At 43.8% G+C, this 13,195-nt stretch overlaps 1 protein-coding gene across 2 annotated transcripts in view; it reads right to left on the reverse strand.

Annotated features, from left to right (window-relative positions):
- The window catches only part of PSPC1 (paraspeckle component 1), a 51,709-nt gene extending 46,579 nt beyond the window's left edge, over positions 1–5,130 (reverse strand). For both annotated transcript variants that reach the window (XM_077809128.1, XM_077809120.1), the window contains exons 1-2: positions 4,654–5,130; positions 1,812–2,113 (exon numbers count right to left, since the gene is read on the reverse strand). In XM_077809128.1, the coding sequence (XP_077665254.1) occupies positions 1,812–2,113; positions 4,654–5,016 (665 nt within the window). In that variant the 5' untranslated portion in view covers positions 5,017–5,130. The remainder of the gene's footprint in view (positions 1–1,811; positions 2,114–4,653) is intronic.
- Positions 5,131–13,195: the final 8,065 nt, after the last annotated feature.

Consider the following 13,195-nt stretch of genomic DNA (forward strand, 5'->3'; position numbering starts at 1 on the left):
CCATATTCTTAGAAATCAACATCTTCCCTTCATGAGCTATACACATCAGAGTATCAAACACAAACAAGCTACAAATTACAGAGATTTGCTTTTGTGGGAAAGCCAATTCATTACTTTCCCAACATCGTCAGTTCTAGACTTTTTAATATTGTTATTTTACGAACAGTAAAGCGGCTTCAAATAATGAAAACCTTACAGGACTGCACAATACTATTCAAAGTAATAGGATGGCATAGCCATTACAACATAGGGCATACTCATGTTCAACTTATGCAGAGAATCAAATGCTAATGGAAGAAAGAACAGATTTCATGAAAAAAGAATAAATTAAACCATGAGTACCTGATTCTGCCACCCTTACTGAAATTGAGTAACCTTGCTTCATGAGCAGGACTATTGATTTCAATGGAAATAGTCGCAGAGCAAGATAGAAACACAAGGGTGGCAAAATCTGGCCCTCAATGGTCTGAAAAGCCCCCTCAATACCTGATTATTAAGGGGATTCAACACATAATAGAAGAGTTTTTCAATACAATTGCATAAACCAATCTGGGTGAGTAAAAAATGTGAAAAATCTCATCCCATTATATAGATCTTCACAAAGAACCCAAAAAGCTACATAAATTAGAGTGTAACAAATTGTTTCATTGTATGATAGTTTTCTGGTATACTAAAACTTGTAATGTAAAGTTCTGGTAGCCACACTGTTCTTTCCATGGCTCTTCTTTCCCTATCCTATATCTTTGTAGCACAGCAGTTTCCACAAAAGTATATTTACAAAACAGTTGCATAATGATTCCATTATCAGTTACATCTTGTAACGAGTGCCATATGTAATGTGCCTGCAACACAATGTAGCAGCCACAACAGGGACCTACTAAATATGCCTGTAATTTAGTCCATTAGGGAATATTTTGGATTTTTAATTCAGGCCAAAATCATGTGTTTTTATTCACTCAAACATTATGTCACTCACCTAAATGAGAAAAGTTATAGATAACTGCACAATACATTTTTTCCTAAGCAGTTGCAATTTCAACCATATTCAGCAAAGCAGCATAAAACTGCTAATGGCAAATGCATGTAGGCAAGCAGTCACACCACCACTGATAGTCCTCTGCCATTATGGCAAAGTGTGGAGAGGCAGAATTACAAAAGTATGAAGGAAGAGATTAAAAAAAGGTGATGAGGTGCTATCAATAATAGCAAGACCTGAAAAATTTACATGCCCAGTTAGTAGGAAACCATACAGTTGTTAACATAACAGTCAAAATATGAACAGATGCAGGGTCATGTTCCTCCTAAGTCTGCAAATAGAAAACTTCAGCGCTTCTTCTTATAGTTTTGCCAAGATACCGCAAAGTAAACACCAACTAGAGTCTTGTCAGTTTTCACTACTGTTATTGGAAACTTCATGGTCAAGAATGAAACCAAAAACAATCTAATTACCTTTGGAGAATTCTGAATAGGTACGGAGAAAGTAAAAGTTACTGGAAAATAATTAAAGAACCTACAAAGAAAATAACACCTACCCATGAACATACTGTATTTACATATAACCAAATAAATCTCATGGCTATAGATATAGTTCATAACTAGCTGGGATTCAGAAAAAAATTCTTGAGCAAAGTAAGATGCTTGGTGTGAATACTCAAAACAACCTTCCAGCTGACATCTATTTCACAGTAAATCTGGTGTCCAAGTTCTGAAAACACAATAAAAGGTCTGACCATGCTCTTGGTTGCAGTTTTCTATACATTATAAAACTCTCACCCACAAATCTGACCAGAAAAAAAAAACCTGTAACTTACGTTGTTAGTAAGAATGCCCCATCACTGCATCTCTCTAGAGCCTTCCTTGCCGGAGGTTTTGCTGCAAACTCTACAAAACCTTTTCCTGTAGCTCTGCCACGATCATCTACTACAACAACAGCCCTCTCCACTGGACCAAATTGAGAAAAAGCTTGTTCCAGAAGCTCATTGGAAACCACAGGTGAAAGATTCTTGACTGTTAAGGCAGCTCCATGTGTAGCAAATCGAATTCGAAGTGGTCTACTCTTCAAAATAGTACCATCAAGTTCTGTCTTTGCTATTTCAGCCAGTGTTCTAGATTCCTTTCCAAGAGGGGAAAAAAAAACATTTTATATGAATCCATTCTATACTTTCCTCAAGGATACTGAGTCAATTTATTAGTTTTCAGCTATTTTACCATTACTTAAAACATTTTTTTAAAGTTATGAGCATATTAAAATTAAGGGGGGGATTGGTCAACATTCAAAGTATCCTCTTCCCAAAGCAAGAGCTTTTCAGATTCCGTTTGTTCAATGATTTCAGCAATCTGCATTTGTTTTTCCATATAATTTGTTCTAATACGTCGTACTTTAAATCCATTAGTTTTGCTTGCATGTGCTAGAGGATGATTCCCCAAACACTCCTACAGCAGAAAAGTACGCAACTCTTTATATGGACAGTCAAAGTGAGTTCAGAACTTTCACACAACTTTTTTTCATAGGGACATATATATTATTTTCATTTCTGCCTCTGTGAGAGGGAGGGGGGAAGTTTCCCCTCATTCACTCTTTGACAGAAATTTTAAAATGTATAGGGAATTTTTTATTTTTTTTGTTACCATTCTTTTTATCCACTATCACTTTTGATTGAACTGATTGCTGAACTAAAGTCAAATACAATCTACATCCTAGCAGCACTATTTTGTTTTCTCTAGGGATTTTTATTATGCCTGTTGTATTTATTACCCTTCACTTGTTTTTGTGCCTTTTGCATCTATCTAACCCAAGTGTCAATTTTCCCTGACGTTGCCCTCCCATTCTTATCCTGGAATTTTTCCTTTAACTTCTTTCACCTATACCCCAAGTTATTGTACTAAAGGAATCAAGCCAAAGAAAGTGGGAGGGAGACAGCTTTCTTCACAACCTCTGCAAAATTATACAGTTGACCAAAAAGACTACAAAAGAGTGACGTGAGATGCTCCATTCCTTAATCCTCTCAGCTACTACTAGCAAAGGGACAGTATTCTATCCCAGTTATATATTCAAGAAAAAAAAGCCTCTGTATAGCAACATTTTAAAAAAATACAAGTATTTACACATTAGAAAAATCAATGTCAAAGTTACAATTTAAAAAAAAAAATCTAAAATATTGGAAACTGACAATTTAAGTACCCCAAAAAATCTTAACTCTGCTTTTCTATGCCCACCACCCTGTGCATTCTCTATTGACAGCAGCTTTGACTATGAAAAGCATCCCAGCATAGCAGACAGACTGATGATATGTTAAAACCTGTGGGCAATAAGCTAGCTTTGACTGCCTCAATTTTTTCATGATACACCAGAAACCAGATTTTCAAAAATGATGAGCACATATAATCCAAAAACCAGGCAGGCCCCTTGAAGGTTTCTTAAAGTGGAGACCATTAAGTGGGGCATGCAAAAACACTGGTACTAGTCTAGTAGCTTTTGAAAATGTAGGCTCTTCTTTTCAAAAGGATCTCAAGGAAACAGTAAGTGTATTTCACAATATATTTCACTAAAATGCAAATGGTATAACTTAACCTCTGAAATTGAGCCTCATTCTTTCATGAATAGAAGCCTACAGCAAATAATCCTACCTGGCTCAGACGCCACATATTTGGCTTTCAAAGAAATAAAGAACAAAAGGAGTGGGAGAAGTATCCAGAGCTCCTTCTTGAAGTATAATAAAACTTAATTCATGCTACATCATAAACAGGAAAAATCCAATTAATCACACAAAGAAACTTCTGGAAATAATGCAGTACGAGGGTGGACCAACCATCTCAACCCAACTAAACATGCTTTCTTATTCAAAGAAGCATTTTCCATTTTCTACTACTGAAAATTAAAAGGCAGTAAGAGTATCAGGTTATCTGTGCAGAACAAGTGGGGCTGGTGGGTGGGAGGTGAAGGCAGTTGGACATGTAAGTGGACAGGCAATAGTGTGCACTACTTGGGGATAGAAATGGAGGCGGTGAGGCAAGTGGCAGTCAGTGTATGGAAGATTTCAGAGAAGCAGCCGTATTAGTCTGTATTTGCAAAAAGAAAAGGAGTATTTGCGGCACCTTAGAGACTAACAAATTTATTTTAGCATAAGCTTTCGTGAGCTACAGCTCACTTCATCGGATGCATTCAGTGGTATGTCCAAATAAATTGGTTAGTCTCTAAGGTGCCACAAGTACTCCTTTTCTTTTTAGTGTATGGAAGAGTAACCATGGCAAGGCATGAAAGAAAGAACCGTACCAGGCGGAGGAGCAGAAGGGAAGCGATCAGGCTGTGAAACTAGCACTGACTGTACTGACAAGGGAAAGGAGACGAGGCTGTAGGGAAACATCTGTCCCACTCCGCCCCCAACTCGCACACAGAGGCCATAGGGGGGCGACGACACAAGCACTGTCCCACTCCCCCCCCCCCACCGTATCAGGGAGATGTAGGTTAGGCGACTTTAGGGGCGAGGTCCGTCCCAATCCCCCACACACAATGCCTGTACGGCATGCAAACACCGAGACAAGGCCTCTCCCACTGCCCCCCGGACGGTGTCAGTACCGGAATACTGTAGGCGGCCGGAGGGGCGAGGCCTGTCCCACTCCCTCGCAGACACGGACGGGGGAAGAGGTCCTTACCAGGCGGATGAAGCCGAAGCCGCGGTCGCGGTTGATAAAGACCTCGCTGGGCTCCCCGTAGCGCTCGAAGAGGCGCTTGAAGTCCTCCTCGGTGATGTCCGTGGGCAGGTTCCCCACGAAGAGGCGGCAGCGCTGCGTGTAGCTCTTTTCGCCGGGCTTGAGGAAGCTCTTGATGTCGATGGTGAACCCGACCTCCTGCTCCTCGTCGCCAGCCTCTTTGCCCGGCGCCATGGCCCCTACCTCGCTGTCCGCCTCCAGGCCCCGCATCCCCTTCAGGCCGCCGCCCCCCACCATGCCGAGCGGGGCCGCCGGGGAGCTGTTTTCGATCCGCACTTGTTTCAAGTTCCGGCTGTTCGCTGCCATGTTTCGGTCTCTCTCGCGCTCTGAGGGGGTCCTGGAGCCGCCGCAACCACTGACCGGACCACCAGCGAGCGAATTCAAAATGGCGGCGGCGCCAGCCCGAACGAGTTAACGTCTCTGAGGAAAGCCCCTCCCACCAACTGCTCAACCGTTGCGCCTGCGCAGTGACTCCCACTGGCGGGAGAAAGGGGGCGGGGAGACCGTCCGAGGCGAGCGTGTGGAAGCTGGGACTGGGGGTGGGGCAGGTTTGCTTGTGTCACGGGACGCCCCGCTCGCTGCGCTGGGATATTCGTCCTATGGCGCTTTTCAGAGGAGCTGGGGGTTGCCCCTTTAAATCCCCGTCGCACCCTCCTTGGCAGCCAGCCTCTATGGACGCGGCTGTGGGTGAGTGGCTCTCTCGCTACAGGTTTCAGAGTAGCAGCCGCGTTAGTCTGTATTCGCAAAAAGAAAAGCAGAACTAGTGGCACCTTAGAGACTAACCAATTTATTTGACAGGTTTCAGAGTAACAGCCGTGTTAGTCTGTATTCGCAAAAAGAAAAGGAGTACTTGTGGCACCTTAGAGACTAAATTGGTTAGGCTCTAAGGTGCCACAAGTACTCCTTTTCTTTTTGCAATTTATTTGAGCATAAGCTTCCGTGAGCTACAGCTCACTTCATCGGATGCATATGCAGATGAAGCGAGCTGTAGCTCATGAAAGCTTATGCTGAGATAAATTGGTTAGTCCCTAAGGTGCCACTAGTTCTCCTTTTCTTTTTGCGAATACAGACTAACGCGGCTGCTACTCTAACACCAGTTAGTAAAACAGGTGAGTCTAGAATCTGTGGTTACCGAGGGCTGGGTTTTAGTACATTATATATTCTCCTGGACCTAGGCCAAAATGCACAGGGATAGGGAAAAGCTGCAGCAGGCTGAAGAGGATGAAGACCATCATCATGCATTTTTGTCTGTCCCGTCTGAAGGTTCAGCTCTGAATGGAAAATGCTGAAGTGACAGGAAGCTCCATGTGCCATGCCAATGACATGTTATGGGATTTTGGTGTATTTCCAAAAATACCTGTGCTGCGTGTGAGACAAAGACAGGCAGGGGCAATTGTCAAAACCTTTAACTTGGAAAAATCTGAAGGGATTTTCATGAGGCCAATAAAGAACTATCTCCATGCCAAAGTTCAAAGTAAAACTGCAAACATTGGAGTTGTTAGAACTCTTTTTTTTTTTTTTAATTGCAATAATTTTTCATTGTAGACAATGTTATGGGTCATTTTTAGTTATTCAGAAAGCAGGGGAGGGATAGCTCAGTGGTTTGAGCATTAGCCTGCTAAAACCAGGGTTGTAAGCTCAATCCTTGAGGGGGCCATTTAGGGATCTGGGGCAAAAATTGGGGATTAGTCCTGCTTTGAGCAGGGGATTGGACTAGATGATCTTCTGAGGTCCCTTCCAACCCTGATATTCTGTGATTACAAGAAAATACCATTATAGTGCCATCTGGTGACTAAATCCAGGATTGTTTCAATAATTTTAATCAAATTACCTGGAAAGAAAAAATAGGAAACCTAGAATAAATTGGTCTATCCTTTGTAGTCTTAGAGAAATAAGATGATGAGGACTTCTAATTTAAAATTTATTAGTGGGCTTCCTTTCTCTGTTCAATTCACTACTAAACGTAATTATACAATGGATGGCTGCTGGGTCTAAATGGAGAGAGTAATCTTCTAAACATACCACCTTTACAAGATGCTCCATCAAACCCAACCGAATGTAGTTATTACAACATTTCTTTGCAGGCCGTCATTAGAATCTGGAAAAAATGAGGGGGAAAGCCAGTGTCTCTGAATATGCCTTCCCTTTTACTCCTATAAGTAATGCTGATCTTGGTAAAGGAAACAAAGGCTGCCAGAAATTTGATTGTCGGACTCACCAGTTTGAGCTTGAGGAAAGCATCCTAGCTTTTCTAAAGAAATAACTTTGAAAGCTGTATCCCTCACAAACATTGCTAGGTCACAGAATATGTGTTTGGCAATATTTTCCAACTAAAGTACTTTGCCTGTACTCCAGCTTACAAGAAAGATATAATCAGACTCCCAACTAAAATAGAAAGCAGTGTACTAATCCTTCCACTGCGTAATGCAGCAACATCTGAAATATAATATGCACTCAGCTATTTCTTACCAGTCACTTAAACTGTGTTCAAAAATAGGAGATGGACTTGGGCAGGCAGTTTACCCAAACAAACAAATAAGTCATCTGGAACTTTTTGTGCAGCTGTATCCCAGTCAAGCAGGGAAATGTGTGGTACAATCATAGAAATGTAGGGCTGGAAGGACATTGAGAGGTCATCTAGTCCATCCCCCTGCTGAAGCAGGATCAAATATACCTAGACCATCTTTGTCTAGCCTGTTTTTAAAAACCTCCAGTGACTGGGATTCCACAATCACCCTTGGAAGCCTATTCCAGTACTTAACTATCCTTATAGTAAGAATTTTTTTCCTAATATGTAACCTAAATCACCCTTGCTGCACATTAAGCCCATTACTTCTTGTCCTGCCTTCAGTGGACATAGAGAACAATTGCTCACCGTCCTTTTTATAACAGCCCTTAATATATTTGAAGACTGTTGTCAGATCCCCCCTTAATCTTCTTTTCTCAAGACTAAACATACCCAGTTTTTTTAACCCTTCCTCAGGTCATGTTTTCTAAACCTGTTACCATTTTTGTTGCTCTCCTCTTGGCTCTCTCCTATTTCTCCACATCTTTCCTAAAGTGTGGTGTCAAAACTGGACACCATACTCTCGCTAAGGCTTCACCACTGCTGAGCAGAGTGGGACAATTACTAACCATGTCTTACATACAACAATCCTGTTAATATACCCCACATTATGTAAGTCTGTTTCACAACTCATCATATTGTTGGCTCATATTCAATTTGTGTTCCACTATCACCTCCAGATCCTTTTCAGCAGTACTACTGCCTAGCCCGTTATTCCCCATTTTGTATTTGTGCATTTGATTTTTCTTTCCTAAACAAAGTACTTTGCACTTGTCTTTTCTGAATTGCATCTTGTTGATTTTAGATCAATTCTCCAATTTGCCAAGGTCATTTTGAATTCTAATCCTGTCCTCCAAAGTGCTTGCAACCCCACCCAGCCTGGAATCATCCACACATTTTAAAAGCATACTCTCTATTCCATTATCCAAGTCATGAATGAAAAGGTTGAATATTACCAGACCCAGAAGAGACCCCTGCAGGACCCCACTAGATACATCCTCCCAGTTTGACAGTGAACCATTTATAATTACTCTTTGAGTATGTTTTTCTCAACCAGTTGTGCACCAACTATATAGTAATTTCACTAGACCACATTTCCCTAGTCTGCTTATAAGGATGTCATGTAGGATTGTGTCAAAACTCTTACTAAAATCAAGATGTGTCATGTTTATAGCTATAGGCCCATAACCCTGTAAAAGAAGGAAATTAGGTTGGTTTGGCATGACTTCTTGACAAGTCCATGTTGGCTATTACTTATCACCCTATTATCCTCTAAGTCAGTGGTGGGCAACCTGCGGCCCATCAGGGTAAGCTGACTGCAGGCCTTGAGACATTTTGCGGACGTTGACCATCCGCAAGCATGGCCCCCTGCAGCTCCCAATGGCCGCGGTTCGCCATTCCCAGCCAATGGGAGCTACGGGAAGCGACCCGGGCTGCAAGGACGTCTGGACCTGCAAGGATGACTGCGGATGGTCAATGTCCACAAAACATCTCGCAGCCCGCAATCAGCTTACCCTAATGGGCCGCAGGTTGCCCACCACTGACTTAGAGGATAACAGCGTGATAAGTAATAGCCAACATGGACTTGTCAAGAAGTCATGCCAAACCAATCTAATTTCCTACGAGCTTGCAAACTGATTGTTGAATAAGAGCCTAGGAGGGGGATCCACAGGACCTGGGGGGGGATCCTTTAGCCCACTAGAAGGTTGCTAGAAGGTCCACTTGATGATTCAGCTTTGACACTTCTGTGTGGTCCTTGCTGTGGGCTTTTACTTTACACAGGTAAGTTTGTCCCAACCTGTTGGATGCCAGATCCCAGGCATGCTGAAGGTAATTAGCATACTATATGGGTTTTCCGTCTACCGAGTGCATCTGACGCTGAATCCACACAGGCATCCAGTCACTTAGAGCTCAGATCACCCAATCTGAATCAGAGCAGATGCAAATATCTTCTTCCTGTTTTTCTTCGCATAGGACAGCCATAACTGCCATTATCTTGGAAGCCTGAGCTGAATATGGCTTGACCATGCCTTGTAGTATCCTTTTCGAGGCTGGCTGTACAGCAGCATAGATTACTGCTGAATAATTTGTTAATGGTTCAGAGATTGCTTCGCCTAGTTCCTTCAATACCTTAGGGTGAATTTTGTCAAGCCCTGACAACTTGAATATCTCTAACTTATATAAATATTCATTAACCTGTTCTTTCTATCTTGTTGTTAATATTAATTCTGTTAAGCACCTGACCATAATTAACTTTTTTAGTGAAGACTGAAGCAAAATAGATATGTCAGAATACTCACTGCAGTGTATTATCCCCTTCCACATTAAATGCAACCAAAAGCAGTTATTTTCCTGTATCTGTTTGCCTCTGATATCCAGTCTTCTGGAGCAGAAGAGGAGAAAATCTCTGAGATGGTGATTTCTCAGCCAGTGGCCACAGCAGCTGCTGAGAAAAAGAGGATGGCTAATGTAGAAAAAAGAAGTCTCTTTCTGGGGCACTCAGTATAGGTATGGCCCTACCAAATTCCTGGTCATGAAAAATGGACCGTGAAATCTGGTCTTTTGTGTGCTTTTAGCCTATACTATACAGATTTCCCAGGGGAGACCAGTGTTTCTCAGATTGGGGGTTCTGACCCAAAAGGGCGTTGCAGGGGGGTGGCCTGGTTATTTTAGGAGGGCTGCAGTACTGCCACACTTACTTCTGCACTGCCTTCAGAGCTGGATGGCCGGAGAGCAGTGGCTGGTGGCTGGGCGCCCAGCTCTGAAGGCGGCGCCCCCCGAGCAGCAGCACAGAAGTAAAGCTGGCAATACCATACCAGGCCACCCTTACTTCTGCACTGCTGCTAGTGGCGGCTCTGCCATTCTCCAGCTACCCAGCTCTGAAGGCAGTGTCACTGCCAACAGCAGCACAGAAGTAAGGGTAGAAATACTGCAACCCCCCCTTACAATAGCCTTTGTGATTCCCCCCACAACTTCTTTTTGGGTCAGGATCCCTACAATTACACCACCATGAAATTTCAGATTTAAATAGCTGAAAGCATGAAATTAACGATTTTTAAAATCCTATGTCCGTGAAATTGACTGAAGTGGACCGTGAATTTGGTAGGGCCCTTAGTATAGGCAATCAGCCTTGTTCGTGTGTTGCAGTCATGGTAACAGGTGAAAGCCAGATGAATTTGGCAAGCTTAATAATCCATCAGGGATAGGAAGCATCGCCTTCCTCTTCTCTTAGAATCATAGAATAATAGAATATCAGGGTTGGAAGGGACCTCAGGAGGTCGTCTAGTCCAACCCCCTGCTCGAAGCAGGACCAATCACAACTAAATCATCCGAGCCAGGGCTTTGTCAAGCCTGACCTTGAAAACCTCTAAGGAAGGAGATTCCACCACCTCTCTAGGTAACCCATTCCAGTGCTTCACCACCCTCCTCGTGAAAAAGTTTTCCCTAACATCCAACCTAAACCTCCCCCACTGCAACTTGAGACCATTACTCCTTGTTCTGTCATCTGCTACCACTGAGAACAGTCTAGATCCATCCTGTTTGGAACCCCGTTTCAGGTAGTTGAAAGCATCTATCAAATCCCCCCTCATTCTTGTCTTCTGCAGACTAAACAATCCCAGTTCCCTCAGCCTTTCCTCATAAGTCATGTTCTCCAGCCCCCTAATCATTTTTGTTGCCCTCTGCTGGACTCTTTCCAATTTTTCCACATCCTTCTTGTAGTGTGGGGCCCAAAACTGGACACAGTACTCCAGATGAGGCCTCACCAATGTCAAATAGAGGGGAATGATCACGTCCCTCGATCTGCTGGCAATGCCCCTATTTATACATCCCAAAATGCTGTTCGCCTTCTTGGCAACAAGGGCACACTGTTGACTCATATCCAGCTTCTTGTCCACTGCAACCCCTAGGTCCTTTTCTGCAGAACTGCTGCCTAGCCATTCGGTCCCTAGTCTGTAGCGGTGCATGGGATTCTTCCGGCCTAAGTGCAGGACTCTGCACTTGTCCTTGTTGAACCTCATCAGATTTCTTTTAGCCCAATCCTCTAATTTGTCTAGGTCCCTCTGTATCCTATCCCTACCCTCCAGCGTATCTACCTCTCCTCCCAGTTTAGTGTCATCTGCAAACTTGCTGAGGGTGCTATCCATGCCATCCTCCAGATCATTAATGAAGATATTGAACAAAACCGATCCCAGGACCAACCCTTGGGGCACTCCGCTTGATACCGACTGAAAGGAAGTAACTACATTATCCCCATTTTATGGATGGGGAACAGAAGTGAGTTGACTTGCCCATGGTCCCCTAGCAGGCCAGCAGGCCCATCTTGAACTGCAAGATGTCAGAAATTATCTTTTCCTTCTGCTAGATAAAAGTAGACAGAAGCCCCAAAGTATCAATCATTCTGTCAGGTTGTGGCAGGACTACAGGACTGTGCCTAGGACCCAGCTCCAGGAGACATGTGATTACATCAGAATCTCAGATTACATTTTAAAAAAAAGGGTTTAGCTCTCCTTTTTTCAAGTTTTGTTTCCTAAACATGAACACAGGATGACAAAACTGATGCAGCAATGTCTGCAGACAACCTAAAACAGTAGATCCGAGAGGAGAAACTGCCCCGTTCACATTAATGAGATGCTAACTCAAGATGCACTGCTCAAGGAGGCTCCACCAATACCACCCCACCAGAGGACTTTGCATATGGCCAGAGAAGAATGCAGCAGGCCTAGCCCATCAATCCTAACAGATATACCTCAGCTGCTGGTGTAAGTTCTGGGGGACTTCCTCCTGCCAAATTTGACAGAGATTGGGACACGTTTCAGGGGTTCCTGAACCAATGTCAGCCACTGTTTCTCCTCCACCACCAATCATTTCCCATGGATAAGGCCCCTGCAGGCTCATCTTAAATTTGTTGATTCAGGCCTTGGCTTCCTGAAACAGTCCGGCCCTCTCTTGTGACAATTAGAGGAATTTATTCAAGCTATGTCCATCATCTTCAGTGATCCCAACTACGTGCAGACCACCAAGGCAGCCCTTTACACCTTATGGCAAGGAGGCCAGCCCATACCAACTATGCTGCTGAATTTCATCATTTTTTCTTCTGACACCAAGTAGAATGAGGCAGCACAGCATCACCATTTCCGCTTGGGTTTAAATGAGGATATAAAGGACGAGTTTGCATGGATGGAGCCTCTGTCCAGTTTGAACAATCTGATTGATTTGTGCATCAGAATCAACTTTCACCTCATGGAGCATTGTCATTAGCATACCTCTATTTTCTGGAAGCCACCATTCACCCTGCCCCTGACATCGCAAATATGCAGGTCTTCCCTGGCATCAGAGCTCCTGCAAACCAACCAGGTTAATCCGCGCCTCCCCAACTTGGAGAAGCACCAATGCTCGGCATTAGGTTTGTGCTTATATTGTGGAGAACCTGGCCATCTTGCCTTGACATGTCCGTGAAGACTAAGGCAGAACCGGGGCCGGGAAAGACCATGTCCCCAGCCCTTAGGAGTGGGTCCAAGCCGAGCTGGTCTTCTCCCCACTTTGGGGGTTCCCAGCATCCATGGGCCACAGTTGGCACAACAGGATCCCTGAGTCAGTTTCTCTGAATATCTCTATTAATCTGACTACCAGTAAGCCCCGAGATCCCTCTACAGACCCTAGACAACTCGGAGGCCTCATGTAATTTTATGGACTTAAACTTTGCCAAGATCCATGCTGTTCCCACCACATCCAAGGACTTCTATATTTGGGAGGAGCTCAGTGGGGGGAGGCTATGGATGCAGGGGGTGAGGCTCGACCGTGTGGGGATTCAGGTGTGGGGAGCTCGGTGGGAGGATGCTGGGGGTCCAGATGCACTGGGGCTGGGCAGATGGGAGGGTAGCTCCCCATAGAGTGACCCCTCTCCCCACAGCTGAGGAG

This window comes from Eretmochelys imbricata, chromosome 1 (genome assembly GCF_965152235.1).
Source record: "Eretmochelys imbricata isolate rEreImb1 chromosome 1, rEreImb1.hap1, whole genome shotgun sequence".
Lineage (NCBI taxonomy): Eukaryota > Metazoa > Chordata > Testudines > Cheloniidae > Eretmochelys > Eretmochelys imbricata.